Genomic DNA, 19,639 nt, shown 5'->3' with positions numbered 1-19,639 from the left:
AGCAAGAGGACATAACTATGGTGTGGGGGATGTATGGACACAACTGCTGTGTGAGGGCACAAAGGAGCATAACTAATATGTGAGGGCACAAGAGGGAATAATTACCATGTGTGGGCACTAGGCGAGAATAATTTCCCTGTGTGTGTGGGGGGGGGGGGGGGGGGGGGACTAAGAGAGGATAATAACCATGTGGGGGAACTAAGAGAGAATAATTACCATGTGTGGAAATAATTACCATGTGTGGGCACTAAGACAATAATTATCATGTGTGGGCACTAAGACAATAATTACCATGTCTGGGCACTAAGAGAGAATAATTACCATGTATGGGCGCTAAGAGAGAATAATTACCATGTAGGGGCACTAAGGGAATAATTACCATGTGGGGGCACAAAGAGAGAATAAATTCCATGTATGGGCACTAAGAGAGAATAATTAACATGTGCGGGCACTAAGAGAGAATAATTACCATGTGTGGGAACGAAGAGAGACTAATTACCATGTATGGGCACTAAGAGAGAATAATTACCATGTGGGGGCACTAAGAGAGAATAATTACCATGTGGGGGCACTAAGGGAATAATTACCATGTGGGGGCACTAAAACAGAATAATTACCATGTGTGGGCACTAACAGAGAATAATTACCATGTGGGGGCACTAAGGGAATAATTACCATGTGGGGGCACTAAGAGAGAATAATTACCATGTGGGGGCACTAAGGCAATAATTACCACGTAGGGGCACTAAGGGAATAATTACCATGTGGAAGCACTAGGCATTGACGAGGCTTAGTGTAAACAAAATTTGCCGCTGCACAGTTAACACGCCGCTGCTTTAATCCCCCCCGGGGCTTTTCAAAAATTGAAAGGTATGCTGTGTGAATGGTTGCCGACTCTGCCCACTTGGCTTGGCTCCACCTTCTACTAGTTTGGCCCCACATACATGGGGCCACATTTGAACTTTTTTCCAGGGACACTTTGAGTTCCCAATCTGCCTCTAGTTGTAATTGAAACACGCACCCTGTTTTCTCAATTTTGCAGCCCAGGAACAGGTGTTTCACAAGGCGATTTCATGACTTGCCTGTGTTATTGTAACTCAATCTTTAGCTACTGGTACTATTCCAAAAAAATGATGTACTCTTTCCATAAAAAAAGAGGCCAGAAACACAAGAAATGTGTCAAAAGCCACAACATCAATGAAACTGGAACCATTTCCAGAGAACCTCAGAACATCTCTACAGGCTTGTGTTCTGGGCCTGGAAGGAAGGCTGGTAACGTGCCTGTGATATCTAAAGCCATTGTAATTCTTTTTGTCACAGAAATCAGTCATGACGCCATGTGGTGCCAGAGGCGAACACAGATTTTGTGAACGTGCAGCCGCTTTGGTGAGGAATCAGATTAACGCTCATTTTGATTCCAACGAAAACAAATCTTGTATTTGCAACGGGCTTAAAAAGCTATCTAAAGAACTAAAGTAAATCTCCAAGCCAATGGGCTGATCTGTCTGTGAGCGTTCTCCTGTGTATAAGTGCCATGAGGTTTGTTTAGGATATCTGGACTTATTCTAGAGGTCACGTTACGTACAGTCTAATGCTGTCCACTGGTGGTGTTATGTGCAACATGGAGGTGTGCTGGCACCCAGAGGCCGGAGAGAGGAACTAGCTGCACATTTCTGGTCACTTCTTTGAATTGTGTTCCTTTATGTTTTCATACATTTCCAATATCTTTTTATTTTATTTTCCAGCATATGATGATTCTTCAGTCAGGTACGGTACATTCACTACAGCTTTATTCAATGCTTTCTATACAATGTCTTCATTATGTTCCCTCTTAGTACACAGCGCAGATCTTCATTGTTATTGCGTTTTTCTTGCTTAATTTACCTTCAGGTTCTACAATTTATTTTGCTATCCTCTCATGATCCACTTTGGTTATACCTCTTGCATCCATAAGCCATGCAAGCAAAACCACAGCATTCACACATATTTTAATAATGCAATACGGTGACCATAAAATACACTCCTCAACATTAGACAAGCCGTAAGGCTATGCAAATAGAGGAAGTAGCAGGTGTCGCTAAAATCTCCAGATGATAAAATTTTCAAGCACCTAGCTCCAATCTGTGGCTTGTGGGAGGGGCATAAAAGCCAAAGTTTTTTAACCAAATGAAACCTCAAAAATGATATCAAGTGATGTGGTATGATTGTGCGATGCCTCCTGTTTGTAGATGCGCCTGTTATTGCCACTTGTCGCAAAGAGGGACAGAATCCTTGACTGAGAGACCTTGGTTTATCACTCCAGCAGATTGCTACTCACCTAGGCTCTAGCACTGTTCAATGTTATGTCCCCCAGTGGTTGGGAGAACAAAGATAAACGTGAATGACAGGAAGAGGTGCACTGAGAAGGACCTCTGCATGGACGGATCATCTGATGAGAAGAATGGCATGTAATGATCCACATCCGAAGGGTTCAATGATGGGGTCTGCGCGATCGCCGTTCCCCATCATTGCGCCCACAACTTAGGGTACTTTCACACTAGCGTTAGAGAAATCCGGCCAGGCAGTTCCATTGTCCGGAAATCCGTGTGCAAACGAATACCATTTGTATCCGCATTCGTCTGACAAATGCATTGAAATACCAAATCCGTCTCTCCGGTGTCATCTGGAAAAACGGATCCGATATTTATTTTTTTCACATTTTTAAAGGTCTGCGCATGTGCTGACCAGGAAACTAGATCCGGAACACATGGTACCAGATCCAGCATTAATACATTTCAATGGAAATTAATGCCGGATCCGGCATTCCGGCAAGTGTTCCGGAATTTTGGCCGGAGAAAATACCACAGCATGCTGCAGTATTTTCTCCAGCCAAATACCGTAAAAGTGACTGAACGGAAGACATCCTGATGCATACTGAACGGATTGCTTTCCATTCAGAATGCATTAGGACAAAACTGAAGCGTTTTTTTTCCGGTATTGAGCCCTTAGGACGGAACTCAATACCGGAAAACTTTAACACTAGTGTGAAAGTACCCTTACAAAGGAATGAGAATCGTGACAAAGTATTTCGTAACATATCTAAGGCCCAGTTCACACATCAGTTATTTCCATCAGTTATTGTGAGCCAAAACAAATAGTGAAGCCTACCAAAAGATGAGGTATAGTGGAAAGATCTGCACCTGTTCCATGTTTTTGACCCACACCTGGTTTTGACTGACAATAACTGATGGAAATAACTGACCAAATAACTAAAGTGTGAACTATACCTAATTGTATTGTGAAATTCGGCGAAGCAGCCAAATCGAATTTTTCAGAACTTCGCTCATCACTATCTAGCACAATAAGGGGCCCCTTATAATACAGGGCCCCAAGAGTCTAGCAATAGATAATCTGGAAATGAACTTGGATCCAATAACTGCCCATCATCCTATTAATATTGCTAGCACTACACTCCTCAACATTGAAATTGCAGTGCCAAGTAGGAAAAGTTGTGGAATTATGGAAATCACAGGATCAATAGAGGTGTTAATGATATGCAAATTATAAAATGGCAACAAAACATAAAAAATAAATCATTTTCGAGTATGAGCTTTGTGCTTGATAGCAGACAAATCCTGGGACTCTGCAGGCCATGTTTATCACATTTAGGCCACGCAGGCTGCTCACAGTAGCACAACATGCGGCCTGGCTTTGTCTTGTTGAAAAATGGCTCCTGGAACACTTTGGAGAAATGGCCGTACTAATGGTCCCACAACCAAATCAGTATAACGCCGAGCTGTTAGTGTACCTGCAATGAACACTATAGGGGTCAGGCTACCATACAGTATGCCACCCCACACCATAATCCCGAAAGTAGGACTGGTGTGACATTTCTTTATGAAGGCCTCTTTACGGCATTACCCATGTAATCTCCGGCTATTATTGCATCTGAGACAAAAGCGGGACTCATCGCCAAAGAGGATAGACCTCCATTCCAACCTCCATTGTTGTCTTGCTGTGCACCATTATAGCTTTTGAGAGCAATGGTGTGAGATCAATGGAACGCCTGTAGCCGGACATCTAGCTCATACAGCCTCAGACTGAACTTCTTTGGGCCCACCCTCTCTTAATATAGGACATATGCACCTTCACTTTTTAAGTCATTTTTGTTTTTTGAAAATTGAGGACTATAGAATTAGTGCCAATTGGTTTCCATGCTATAGTACCACACATAGGGGCACATTGTATCAACCTCTTTATGCCAGAAAACTGGCGTCAAAAAGTTACGTTTGACCTGTTCCTCGCTTGTGCAGAATTTTGCTACTTTTTAGGTGTTTTACAAAAAAAGTGGGCAGGTAGTGGGTGGTGAGGGCCTAGGCATAGCCAGCCCAGCACATTTATTGTAATATACCTAAATTGTACACTAGGTCCCTTTGCTGATGTAGATTTCAGTTTTGGTGCATGGGCCTGCACTGATGCTCCACAATTATTACACGGTCACCTGACCGTTTTTTTTTTTTCCCGTTTACGGGCCGTTTTTTACGTTCCGTATACAGAACCATTCATTTCAATGGTTCCGCAAAAAAACTGGAATGTACTCTGTATGCATTCCATTTCCGTTTTTCCGTTTCGTTGAAAGTTAGAACATGTCCTATTATTGCCCGCAAATCATGTTCCGTGGCTCCATTCAAGTCAATGGGTCCGCCAAAAAACGTAACACATACGGAAATGCATCAGTATGTCTTCCATATCAGTTCCGTTTTTGCGGAACCATCTATTGAAAATTTTATGCCAAGCCCAATTTTTTCTATGTAATTACTGTATACTGTATATGCCAGGGATGTCAAACTCGTGGCCCTCCAGCTGTTGCAAAACTACAACTCCCATCATGCCTGGGCATACTACAGCTATCAGGGAATGATGGGAGTTGTAGTTTTGCAACATCTGGAGGGCCATGAGTTTGACATCCATGGTATATGCCATACGGAAAAACGGAACGGAAAAAAGGAACAGAAACGGAAACACAATGGGAAAATAACACCAGAAAAACAGACCGCAAAACACTGAAAAAGCCATACAGTCGTGTGAAAGAGGCCTAAGAGTTATGCACTTGTTAATAATTGTGGCACATCTTACACCAGCGGGGGATAGATTAAAGGTGTTATCCAAAGTATAAAACATGCCCCCAATGCCCGGGCCCCTCATATAAATTATACTTACCCCGCTCCCCGGCACCCACGTCGCTCCTGATCCCCGCATGGCCACTGCTGCATCTCCCCATTGTGCGGATCAAAACATCCGGTGATGTCCACAATGGTAACTAACCTCCCTGGCATATCGGGTGACGCTAGAGAGATACAGTGGTGACCGTGCAGGGATCAGGAGAGACAAGGGTGTCGGGGAGCGGGGTAAATATAATCTATATTAGGGGACATGTTTTAGACATTTGATAATCCCTTGGCTTATAAAATGTTGGTCTTTATAAATGTCCCCCATAGTGTCCATATGATTTTGCCTCTACTGGCCACACAATACTATCTGCCACATTGTGTACATTTTATTGTATCATCTGTAGTGCATATATGTTTTACCGGCTGCAGTTTTTCATATAATAGTTGCCTCCGTAGTGCATATATAATTGTGCCGAACATAATTCATATGCAATAATACAGTGGATAGGGAACACTATAAGGTTTACTATAAGAATATCATCTGTAGTTTATCTAATAGTGCCAATCATAGTTCCGCACCATGGCTCATGTTAAAACTTGCAGAACTGTACTTGGAGGAGAACTTCATTCCAAGATATACTTTAATTAGTGCTATAAAAATCTCATATAAATGGTCCAGTTTTTACGTAATGTTTTTCAATGATGTAATAAAATAAGTGTCAAGGTTCACTTATTTTCACGACATGTTTAAGAAACAAATGAAGCCAAAGTATGCAAGGTTTATTATAATTAAAAGATTGAGCTGTGACGATATAATATTTTTTGGCGAGCTGCGGAGTAGTTTGGTCTGACCTCTCAAACATTTGCCGTCTGCAGGCTCTCACAGCACATACATAGCGTACATGTAGATATCTACTCCATACTTTTCTTCCTAACGCATTTTCATCTATAATTCTTCTTATCAGCTATAAGAACCGTCACAAAAGTCACATTGAAAGCAATGGAAGTGATGGAAATCAAGGGCTCCAACTCTCATAGGGAGGATGGTAACTGGAACTGGTATTGTTCGGATTGCAGGAGTGTGAATGGAGGGATCTACTGAATTTTACTGACATAACGCTGTCAGTACAATTCAGTAGATACAAGGCCAGAGAGACAGATAGCATTATAACGAGCGTTTATAATTGGAAATCACGCTCCGTGTGTTTTCCATACGGGACACGCTTGTTTGAAATTGCCCTAAAGCTCCCTTATCTTTTTATTTTTCTAAAAGAAGGGGGGGGGGGTGATTTACTAAACCGCTTATTCCTGTTTTTGGCATAAAAGAAATTGCAAAACACAGTTTTGTAACTTTCTAAATGTCAAGTGACAAAAAAAATTGAAACACAATGTTTTGACGCTATTCTGGAAACAGACATAAATGATGATTAAAAAACGACTCCAGTCAGGGATTGGAGTGGATTTCAATCTAGGCACAAGGATTGCTGGAAGATACGCCTAATTTATGATGAGGCGTGCTCCTTGTCATACATTAGGCACATCCTCAGGTAGTGCAGGGGCTACCGAAGACCAGCATAAAACGCTGTTCTTTGATAAATGATCCCCAAGGTCTACAGCACTTTAATCGCAGCTTTTTTTCAGAAACAGTGGAGAGAAAAGTCCTGCAAGACTTCTTTTTCTCTTCTAACAGAGTGGACTTGTGAACAGAAACCGAATGGCCCCCATTACGGTCAATGGGATCTGTTTGGTTTTGTTTGGGTGAATTATGTTTGTTTTACTTTTGCCAATTACGTTTTTTTAAGCGCTGGGAACAGAAAATAAAATAAAAATTCCAGCAAAAGCAACAGATTGCCCCGCAGGAAGAGGCGGCAAATGTCTACGTAGTGCTAACAATCTCTGTACGGTTCTGACCTCAGAACATGATGTTCATAAGATTATTATTTACACCATGTCCATTGTTGTGTATTCTAATCACATGAATAACAGTATCTAGCAATGGAAACCGTGAAATCCTTGTTGATACATGAGAGGGCTTATATAGTTAGAGCAGTTTAAAAAAGATCACCTTCTGGGCAGCCACTCCTGGCCAACAAGTGATTTTGCTAGCCAGGCAGTTCCCCTACCCAATTCAGGAGAAATGTAGTATTACATGTCAGTCCTTCAGATGAATGGCTGCCCATGAAGTACAACGGTGAATCATAGAAGAGGATCCTGTGTGGGGGGTCCCCTCTCTGTCTTTGATGTCCATGTTCTACTATGGCGTATGGACAGGGGTTATCTTTATCAGACAACCCCTTTAATGATCTTGCTACTTAGTTTGCATAGCGGCATGTAAATTCGAGCCGGGCAACTGTCATTAGTTAAATATACCAGGAGAGATCAGTTACGGCACAATTTGCACAATAATTACACGTTCTATTGAAAAGTCCTAAAAATGTTCACTTTATTATAAAATCCATTAGGCTACTTTCACATTAGAGTTTTTGCAGATCTGTCATGGGACGCAACCAAACGGAACGGAATGCATTTTAGTGCATTCCGCTTCGTTCAGTTTTGTCCCAATTGACAATGAATGGGGACAAAACGGAAGCGTTTTCTTCCACTATTGAGATCCTATGACTGATCTCAATAGCTGAATTGAAAAGGCAGATGTGAAAGTAGCCATACAATGTATAGTTTGTACTGGTGTCTGATGGTGGTCGACAAAATAAGAACTGATCAATTTCATTCTGCTCAATTGTGGTTGGTCTTTGACGTGTCTCAGTCCCCAGAAATATGAAGGAGCTGGTCGAGCACACAGCCAAGTGACACAATTTATAGATTAAAATAATCTGCTTTAAAGAGGACCTTTCATCGGTCCAAACATTGTGAACTAAGTATCATGCCATATACAGGGGCGCCCAGGGATCTCACTGCACTTACTATTATCCCTGGGCGCCGCTCCGTTCTCCCGTTATGTCCTCCGGTATATTCAGGGACTTGGTTATAGTAGGCGGAGACTTAGGGGACTTGGTTATAGTAGGCGGAGTCTGCCCTTGTTCTGCTGGGCATCTCCTTAGCTGTAGCGCTGGCCAATCGCAGTGCAGAGCTCACAGCCTGGGAGGTTTTTCTCCCAGGCTGTAAGCTCTGCGATGCGATTGGCCAGCGCTACAGCCTAGGAGAAGGAGACGCCCAGCAGAACAAGGGCAGTCTCCGCCTACTATAACCAAGTCCCCTAAGTCTCCGCCTACTATAACCAAGTCCCTGAACATACCGGAGGACATAACGGGAGAACGGAGCAGCGCCCAGGGATAATAGTAAGTGAAGTGAGATCCCTGGGCGCCGCTGTATAAGTCATGATACTTAGTTCACAATGTTTGGACCGATGAAAGGTCCTCTTTAAGATTTCTTTGTGCTATCAATTAGATGCTGTGTCCAAGCAGTTGACAATAAACTGATCATTTTCAGTTCTGAAAAATGCTTACTTTTTAAAAAATTAAATCATTGTTCATTAGACAGCTTCCATTTGCATTCACACGGCTGTATCTGTTTTGTAGTCCGCATATCACGGATGGTCCGTGTGCATCCTGGACTTTTCGTCGGCCCCGTTGAAAAAATCCCTAAAATTGTCTGCAAAACGACAAAAATAGGACATGTTCTATAATTTGCGGAGCGGCAGCATGGATGCGGACAGCAAACAGATGAGATCCATGTGCTTTACGCATTTTTTGCACGAAGATAGAAATAAATGGATCCGCATGTGATCCGCTAAAAAATGGTAATGGGACACAGCTGGAAAATACGGTCATATGAATGCATCCTGAAGCATCAGGGACCAAGAAGAGGGTGCATTCTGAAACTGCTGTTTTGGGCACTTGTCCCACCCCTGCCGAGAAATGTAATCTAATGTTTCTAACAATCTTTTGTGACATATTTCACTTCAACCACCAGGGCGGTGCCATTATCACAGTAATATTCTATACCCAATCATTTATGGCTCACAGCATGCAGATCCGTTACGTTCCATTTTCCTTTAAATCTCCAGATGCTGATATTTTTTTTTATTATTTCGGATAAAGGAACAAGCTCAGTGTCTAATAATTCTGTACCGAGATTCAGGAGATTTGATAGGGATATACATCATATGTTTAGGGTTCAGACAAGGGTCCATCTCACTAATGAAGACAATATTCCCTAAGCTGAATTCGGAGGAATGACAAAATATGAGGAACATTTTGCAATCTGTTCATACTCGGCACATAACATCTCGTTCCTAAGATATACCACTTACTTGGGAATGTCTGCGCAGTTTAAAAGGTTGTAGAGTCTCTTGGTAGAACAAGTGATGATAGGACTGTAGATCAAACCAGAAGTGGACTCCGTTCTCCCACAGCTGAAATGGAAAATAATAACATGGTTAGTGATTGAGATATCATGAAACCTGACTATTTGGTGGTTGATGTAGAATCTATAGTAATCTAGATCGCTACTTGGCAAGAATGAGTAAAACAGAACCTTGTATTTTGCTTTTTATTGTGATTTAAGGATTGTACAGGATTAGAAAGAACATTCTTTCCAGAAACAGCGCCGCTCTTTGCTCATAGGCTGTGTCTGGTACTGCACGATAGCTCAGCTTCATTACATGAATGGGAATGAGCTGCAATACCAGACAAATGTATATGTTTTTTTTGTTTTTGTTTTTTTTCCCCTAATCCTGGATTATTTCTTTAAAGGACCTATATGCCGTGATTGAAATAAAAATGAGACATCATATAGTACATGACAATCTCTTTGTAACAAAGCTAGAACCAGCCCTGTACCTCACATGGATCCAGAGATCTCCCCGTTGTTTGCTAAAAACTGCTGTGCTAGATTTATTTCAAGCTGGCAGCTCAGTGTACATAACCTTTCTCGGGGAAGCGGGGGGGGGGGGACATGTTTTTTCTGCTGCAGCTCTCTCGCTATCATAGTTCAGAGGGTGTGTCCTTTCGTGGCAGCTCTCTCCCTGTAAGGCCTCTTTCAGGAAAAGGTGCGGGTGCGTTGCGGGAACACGCGTGATTTTTCTGCGCGAGTGCAAAACATTGTAATGCGTTTTGCACGCGCGTGAGAAAAATCTGCATGTTTGATACCCAAACCCGAACTTCTTCACAGAAGTTTTGGGTTTGGGATCGGTGTTCTGTAGATTGTATTATTTTGCCTTATAACATGGTTATAAGGGAAAATAATAGCATTCTGAATACAGAATGCATAGTACAATAGCGCTGGAGGGGTTAAAAAATAATAAAAAATTTAAACTCACCTTAATCCACTTGATCGCGCAGCCCGGCTTCTCTTCTGTCTTCTTTTTTGCTGTGTGCAGGAAAAGGACCTGTGGTGACGTCACTCTGGTCATCACATGGGCCATCACATGATCCATCACCATGGTAAACGACCATGTGATGGACCATGTGATGAACGGAGTGACGTCACCACAGGTCCTTTTCCTGCAGACAGCAAAAAAGAAGACAGAAGAGAAGCCGGGCTGCACGAGCAAGTGGATTAAGGTGAGTTAAATATTATTATTTATTTTTTTAACCCCTCCGCTATTGTTCTATGCATTCTGTATTCAGAATGCTATTATTTTCCCTTATAACCATGTTATAAGGGAAAATAATAATGATCGGGTCTCCATCCTGATCGTCTCCTAGCAACCGTGCGTGTAAATCTTTACCACTGAGGAAGGGGTGATTGTAAGCCCCGAAACGCGTTTGGATCAAGACCCCCCCTGATGGATCGTAACAATACCTGCTGAAAGACCCCAGGTGCCGAACCAACCCCAAAGCTACACAAGCTACACAAGCTATTTTGACACATGCAAACAAAGAGCAGCGCGGAAGACGGTGGGAATAAGCTTGCAAGACACCGGCTCCCATTCATAACGGAGCGGCATCCAGAGCCAGCAAAGGGATACGGTAGAAGCACCTACGAGGGTCCTGTACAGCAGTCTACTGAACGGTAATGCCAGTAGAGGGAAATAGACTACTGAAGGAACTCAGCGGGACGCCGCTGAACAGTGAGTATAGCGGGACGCCGCTAAAACAATCACTGAAACTTACCATACAAGTTTTTGCTTTACCATCATAATTGGAAGAAACGCGATCTTTGAGGATTTTTACGTCTGCATAGGACACTAATAGATACGGAGCAAAGAGAGTGTCATATTGCTCAGTACAGAGGCTTTTTATACCACACAGAATGTACTATGTGTTTGTTTTAATTAGCATTTTGCTATACGCGTATATTTATATTTGTGGTTAGATATGTGATATATTTTTAGCACTTTAGGCGGGATCGTTATGCAATTTTAGATAGATACGTTTTATGTTTATATTCCTTGTCAGATAATACTGTTTTTATTTATCAATAAACTATATGGTCCCATATAGAACGAGAGTACCCAGTATCCTTATTCCAATTTAATAGACTACTAGAGGAAGAGTGATTCCTCTTTACTGAGAGCACCTCCCCCCTGAATTTGTCAATTCAGTGAGCCACATATTCATTGCATGTATTACCTTTATTTATTAAAAAATCCCCCCAAAAATCCAGAAAATTTGGAAAAATTAGCAATTTTCAAAATTTGCATTTTGGACTGGCACTGGATGCACCAAAGTTATGGAGAGACATGCGCCTCTTCATAACTTCGGCGGATCCACCACCAGTTTGGGGCTTGATATAGACCAGCGTCTAAAACATCGGTCTTAATAAATGTGCCCCATAGAATATAGGCCCCCATACAAATTAGTGTATTATTGGCCAAACCCGCCGTATTCGGGATGGGGAGCTCCCAAATCTCCCTCGACAGATGATGACTATGACTATAGGAAGATATTTCAGATAAGAAATAATCTGATAAATAACTGTAATAAAATAAATATATCTATGAACCGTCTCTGTATGGTGGAACATGCTGTTCTAGACCAGCATACGCATGTGATGGTACGAGTAGATCAGGGGTGGCCAACCTGTGGCTCCCCAGCTGTTGTAAAACTACAACTCCCACCATACTCTGCTGTAGACTAATAGTTGTAGGCAGTTCAGGCATGCTGGTAGTTGTAGTTTTGCAACAGCTGGAGAGCCGCAGGTTGGCTATCCCTGGAGTAGATGATGAAAAAATATCTGGCTTTCAGTTCTCTTCTTCACGCATGTTTTAACACATTATCTGAAGATTCACTTAGTTATACTGTACATAAAAATAAATGGGAGAGAAGTAGTTGAGATAAGTGATGTAAGGCAGATCAATATGAGCAGAGGTGCAAACAAAGATTTGTAACAGTAAATTGCTGCAGCAGTTACAGATAAGGAGTGCGAAAGTTAGATATCCCATACATAAATGTGACAAACCCAAGTGGTCTAAGGGGCGAATTCCTTAAGAGGTGCAGAAGGACATAAATCCATGCGACACATTAATTCCCGATCTGAGTATATGAAAGGTTGTCATGAGCTAGTACTCCCAGACTGTCCTGTCCTTCTTAGATTTGAAATTTCCCTTTTATCAAGACTTTCATATCTGTGATGTTGTTGTCTTGGCTGCAAAAATGCTTTGGGTACAGGCAGATCTTTCCTTTTTTTCTCTTATTGTGTAGTGATAGTTCATACCAGGTGAAAGTACCTGGGATCTTGTAGTCCTGATGTGTACTGGGAATCCATACCTTCTCAGTGGGGCAGGTCTTACATTTTGTCTGGTTGCACAGAAATGTTCCTGTTGTTGTTGGAGAGGTCAGTGAAGTTCTGATAATGATGTTTCTGAGATTAGGGGGTACCTATAGCACAGAATGGGTGTGGGATCTGGAAATATTGACTTCAAACTGTCATCTTTTTGTAGTATTGGATGTTGTCTCTGGGCATCCCTCCTCAGAATCTCCAGATTTGGGTTGTAGGTGACTACTTCTAGACTGTAAGCTCTCGCAGGCAGGGTCTGTGATTAGTTTCATGTTTATCGTATGAGTATTTTTTACATTATGTATGTGTAACCCCTCATGATGTACAGTGCTATGGAATTAATAAATACATGGTTTTCTTGCTTCGTTCTGTATGGTAGGAGCTCACTTCATGGTAATCTGGTAGCTCTGGCAATTTTTTTTTTCACTGTAATTGGATGGCATGCAATAGCTCTGATTCAAAAACATCTTTTTGAGGCTTGCAAGGTGTTCATCCCTGTCTGTAGGGTTAGAATATATGTGGTTGTATCTGATAGTTTGACAACTAAAACTCATTTTTCCCTCTTCTATTTACTGGCTAACACGGTACAAATATATATTTTACTGTAATCACAAGGCATTCATTGTAGTCTCTTTTGTCATACCTTGTTCCCTGACTGCTCACAGAATGTTGTAAAGAAGTAACCGGCCCGAGAGTCCAGAAGCAGAGCTTGCAACATTTCCTCCATCTTTGCGCTTTTCAGAACACTGTAGCTTGTATCTATGCTCTGAAATCAAGCAGAACACCATGATTTATCTGCAAAATAACCTCTTCAGCTTTATTCACTTGTTATGTATACCAACAGGTTCCATACCGCCATACATAGTCATGCACAACACATACAAGTTTTTAGATTAGCGGTCCAGAGAAGACTAGAGGTCACAGACAGGACAATTCAGCATTATATTTTGCTTGTTTCCAGAAGTTACGACCACCCTGCAATCCAGCAGCGGAGGCCGTGCTTACACATTATAGGAATAGGCATATATCACATGGGACTTTTTCCTATAGTGTGCAAGCACCACCACTGCTGGATTTTAGGGTGGTCGTAACCCCGTGGATACAAGCAGTCTGTAATGTGATGAAAAAATGAATGAATCCAGCAAAGGAGGCAATATGGACAATCACAATACATTAATAAGTGCCTTGTATTAACTTTCTCTACATGATAAATGCTACTTGCGGAAGTGAGACAACCTCTTTAAATTGGAAATGAACAGCTATAGATCCACCAATACCCGGGCTCCTTTTCCTCCTCATCCTAGATGGCCGCACTGCTCCTCAGAGTACCTTGCAGTCAATTTCTGGACAGCCCATAAAAAGAGGTGAATTTTTTCCTGTGTCCGAATTTTTTTGAGGCTGATGGTTTTTGAGTAGATTATTTTGGTGGCATTTATCATTTTACAGCTAAATTAACTATAGACTTGTATTACTTAAAATATTTATTATGATTTTCCAATCTGTCAGTAAAAAATGTTGGCCGTCTGTGATTTTGGGATAAGTTGTCCAGAAAAAAAGAAAAATTCTGGTTGGCAACCCTGATCGTTAGTCCAAGACACCTCCAGCTTGTTCAGGTTAGCTCTTGGATTGGCCAACACTATTCACAAGACCATTGCTGGCCAATCCGAAGGCAGAAGGAAGTATTTTGGACTATCAGCTGTGCGGTGTGTAGTCAGGTAGTCTAAGTAGTGGTGCAGCCATCTTGGATGGCAGAATCGGAAAGAGCTACTTTTCAGAAAACAACAGTTAGAAGGGGTATTCATGATGTGTACTCTGATTTCTATCAATTGCATGTGAAAGGAATTGTGGGATTTGGAATTGCAGGGGATTTGAACAATTGCTGCCAGGTTCTCCCCCAAATTACAGCTGATCACTGGGTGTCCTAGCGGTAGGACATCTTGTATCAGCTTATTATTGGGTGAACTCTTCTAACAGGAGGGGATTTTTCAAAGCAGATAACCAATTCAGCCACATAAGCTCAAAGTGTAATGACCTCAATATATAGTTTTGTTTTCAGCTTTTATATGTTACCAATTTCCAACTATAGCAATTTGTACCTTGGTTGCAAATACCATGATGGATGTTCTATTGATCTGCCTGCTTCCATGACTTTACCCATTAGGTCTCTCTGCAGTTAGATATTTTAAATGCAGTTTTGATTATTTCAGTATATTTTTGTTAGATAGGTTGTTTATATTAGAAAAACAACCTCATCTTCTCTTGGCCCGTGTGGAGACTGTTTACAAAGTGTCTCTATAGACACTAATATACAGTGTAATGTTTGAAGCGGTTGTCACACTAAAAATATTCTACAGTTTTCAAACCAACACCTGCATCTGAATACTTTTGTAATTGCTTGTAATTAATAATTTAGCATAGCCACTGAGTTATTCAATAAAATGTATTTGTATAGCGCCACCTGCTGTTTGTTATTTTTCTTATTTCTATGACCTGCTCACTGAGATGGCCGCACATGCTCAGTTTCATCCTTCAACTGCTTCCTGAGCTATGATAGGGAGAGCATGGACACGCCCCCCTGAGCTGCAGCAGTAAAGACCCTCCCCTTGAGCTGTCAGCTTGATATAAATCTAGCAGAGCAGTGAATTCGGAGTTCTCTGGATCCATGTGAGGTACAGGGCTGGTTCTAGCTCTGTTAGAAATAGATGGTCATGTACTGTATGATGTCTGATTTTCATTTTTTAAATCAGTCATGGGATAGCCCCTTTTATTTCCCCTGTGGGGGCACTGCAGGAAAACTGAACACTTACTGCCAGGATTCCTTACAGATCACAGTTGATGGCTGGGGACTTGGCAGGGACTTATTGCCAAGACACCCTTATAACAAGTTGGGATTGTCCAAAGCGGACAACCTGTATAATTTGTAAGGCATTATCTCTATTGAGCAGGAACATTTGTCTGGGGTCACAAGTTGTCCTCTACCTCTAGGGTTATAACTATTCCTGTTCACTTCTTATGACGTGATCCTTCTCCTGCTCAGACTGTGTACTTTTTACATTGTGTACTCTAATTGTCAAAAAAGTTAAGTCACTCAGAAGATCTTAACAGTAAAAGCAAACCTGCAAACAATCTTAACCTCCCTGACATATGAGCACTTCAGGGTAGAAATACTTAAACACAAAAATTTGTAATGTAAATTATTTTTTGTTTCTGGAAAACCTAAATCCAGATTAAGATACTGATGGAATCAGATTTTACTTGGGGATGGATTATTTGTACTGGCAAAGAGTTTATTTGTAGTACATTCAAGTAATCCTATGAGGTCATGAGTTTAACACTGCTGTTTGTATTGAAAAGTGTCTCAGCACAGTTGTCAGGGGGACAAGTCCATGGCACGAGACCAGAATAGCAGCATACGCTAGTAAAATATGGAATCGCACCAAGGATCATGAGCGGATATTTGACCTGGGCTGGAACTCCCACCCTGGCAGTGTTTTCACAATCTGAAGAAGACAGTCATCACTTCCCTAGATCCTTATAATCCATCTTTAAGCAGTTGGGATTTATAGCGAGCTGTATAAGCCTCCAACTATTTACACACAATCCTCTTACAATTACTAATTGCTGATGGAACTACAACCTCATATTCCAAGAATGCGCAATCAGTACCCGAAGGTTTTAGGATGATCTATCTAATATCTATCTACCTAATATTTATTTATTTTACGTATATATATATATATATATATACACATACACACTAGCTATCTAATATCTATCGATCTATCTACATATATACTATCTATCTAATATCTATCTACATATACACTATCTAATGTCTAATAACTATCTATCTACATAATATGTATCTAATCTATTTCATATCTATCGCTCTATCTATATATTATCTATATACTATCTATCTACACACTTTCTATTTATATACTATCCATTTATCTATTTCATATCTATCTAATATCTATCGCTCTATCTAATATCTACCTACTATCTATCTAATCTATTTTATATCTATCTACTGTATATTATCTATATACTCTATTTACATACTATTTTGTCTATTTCATGTCTAACTACCTAATCTTTCCTTAACTATCTAATAACTATCTATTTAATATCTACCACTATGAAAACTTCTACCACACACTGTGATTCCTGAATATAATAGCATAACACACTGTTTCCCATGACTGTAATAGCGCCACTTCTACACACTGCTCCCTCTGAAAATTATACTCACACAGTACATCCCGTGAATATAACTGCAACCTGTGCCCTGTAAGTATAATTTACTGCATAATTATCTATATATCTAATATCTATCTAATCTGATTCATATCTATCTATCCATTTAATATCTATCTAATTTATTTCATATCTATCTCTCTAACTACGCATTATCCATCTACTATCTACACACTTTCTATTTGCATACTATCTAATCTATTTCATATCTGTAATCTAATTTATTTTCTATCTATCCATCTATTCTATTTCTTATCTATCTATCTATCTATCTCATATCTATCTTTCTATCTATCTATATCTATCTATCTTTCTATCTATCTATATCTATCTATCTATCTCTCATATCTATCTTTCTATCTATCTATCTCATATCTATCTATCTCATATCTATCTATCTATCTATCTATCTATCTATCTATCTATCTATCTATCTCTATCTCATATATATCCTATCGCATATCTATCTATCTATCTATCTAATCTATTCCATATCTATCTATACTGCCAATAAATTGCAGATCACATCCTGCCCGCACAGGGAGCCTCTCCTGTTTTAGATCTTTCCATCATACACTATTTTAAGGCTGCATATCACAGATGGCCTGGGGCAGCCCCTGGAGTAAAATTCAGATAGCAATTATTTATTCTTGGAAGAGCACAAAATCAAATCCTCATTATTTTTCTCTGGTGTTGTTTTGGGCAGTGAACCCATTGACATTAAGTCATTTCCCAGTATAGTAGTAAACTTCCGTGTCATCCAATCCTTCCCATAAAGAGTAATAGCTTTGCTATTTGAGGACATTGTTAAAGCTTGGAATGCAGATGTACATATGTGTCCATGTCAGTTCATGTACATACTGTATAAACATATATATATATATATATATATATATATATATATACACACAGTACAGACCAAAAGTTTGGACACACCTTCTTATTCAAAGAGTTTTCTTTATTTTCATGCCTATGAAAATTATAGATTCACACTGAAGGCATCAAAACTATGAATTAACACATGTGGAATTATATACATAACAAAAAGTGTGAAACAACTGAAAATATGTCATATTCTAGGTTCTTCAAAGTAGCCACCTTTTGCTTTGATTACTGCTTTGCACACTCTTGGCATTCTCTTTATGAGCTTCAAGAGGTAGTCACCTGAAATGGTTTTCACTTCACAGGTGTGCCCTGTCAGGTTTAATAAGTGGGATTTCTTGCCTTATAAATGGGGTTGGGACCATCAGTTGCGTTGTGGAGAAGTCAGGTGGATACACAGCTGATAGTGCTACTGAATAGACTGTTAGAATTGGTATTATGGCAAGAAAAAAGCAGCTAAGTAAAGAAAAACTAGTGGCCATCATTACTTTAAGAAATGAAGGTCAGTCAGTCCGAAAAATTGGGAAAACTTTGAAAGTGTCCCCAAGTGCAGTCACCAAAAACCATCAAGCACTACAAAGAAACTGGCTCACATGCGGACAGCCCCAGGAAAGGAAGACCAAGAGTCACCTCTGCTGCGGAGGATAAGTTCATCCGAGTCACCAGCCTCAGAAATCGCAGGTTAACAGCAGCTCAGATTAGAGACCAGGTCAATGCCACACAGAATTCTAGCAGCAGACACATCTCTAGAACAACTGTTAAGAGGAGACTGTGTGATTACGGCCTTCATGGTAGAATATCTGCAAGGAAACCACTGCTAAGGACAGGCAACAAGCAGAAGAGACTTGTTTGGGCTAAAGAACACAAGGAATGTACACTAGACCATCTGAAATCTGTGCTTTGGTCTGATGAGTCCAAATTTAAGATCTTTGGTTCCAACCACAGTGTCTTTGTGCGACGCAGAAAAGGTGAACGGATGGACTCTACATGCCTGGTTCCCACCGTGAAGCATGGAGGAGGAGGTGTGATGGTGTGGGGGTGCTTTGCTGGTGACACTGTTGGGGATTTATTCAAAATTGAAGGCATACTAAACCAGCATGGCTACCACAGCATCTTGCAGCGGCATTCTATTCTATCCGGTTTGCGTTTAGTTGGACCATCATTTATTTTTCAACAGGACAATGACCCCAAACACACCTCCAGGCTGTGTAAGGGCTATTTGACCATGAAGGAGAGTGATGGAGTGCTGTGCCAGATGACCTGGCCTCCACAGTCACCGGACCTGAACCCAATCGAGATGGTTTGGGGTAAGCTGGACCGCAGAGTGAAGGCAAAAGGGCCAACAAGTGCTAAGCATCTCTGGGAACTCCTTCAAGACTGTTGGAAGACCATTTCAGGTGACTACCTCTTGAAGCTCATCAAGAGAATGCCAAGAGTGTGCAAAGCAGTAATCAAAGCAAAAGGTGGCTACTTTGAAGAACCTAGAATATTACATATTTTCAGTTGTTTCACACTTTTTAGTTATGTATATAATTCCACATGTGTTAATTCATAGTTTTGATGCCTTCAGTGTGAATCTACAAATTTTCATAGTCATGAAAATAAAGAAAACTCTTTGAATGAGAAGGTTTGTCCAAACTTTTGGTCTGTACTGTATATATATATAT

General features: G+C 40.7%; 1 protein-coding gene across 1 annotated transcript in view; it reads right to left on the bottom strand.

The window, feature by feature from the left end:
• The window catches only part of RGS22 (regulator of G protein signaling 22), a 141,141-nt gene that overhangs the window by 50,752 nt on the left and 70,750 nt on the right, over positions 1 to 19,639 (bottom strand). Inside the window, exons 13-14 of the mRNA XM_044294827.1 lie at positions 13,474 to 13,596; positions 9,421 to 9,522 (exon numbers count right to left, since the gene is read on the bottom strand). Of these exons, the coding sequence (XP_044150762.1) occupies positions 9,421 to 9,522; positions 13,474 to 13,596 (225 nt within the window). The remainder of the gene's footprint in view (positions 1 to 9,420; positions 9,523 to 13,473; positions 13,597 to 19,639) is intronic.

The sequence above is a fragment of the Bufo gargarizans genome, chromosome 5 (assembly GCF_014858855.1).
Source record: "Bufo gargarizans isolate SCDJY-AF-19 chromosome 5, ASM1485885v1, whole genome shotgun sequence".
Taxonomy (NCBI): domain Eukaryota; kingdom Metazoa; phylum Chordata; class Amphibia; order Anura; family Bufonidae; genus Bufo; species Bufo gargarizans.
This window is presented reverse-complemented; position numbering and strand designations above follow the sequence as displayed.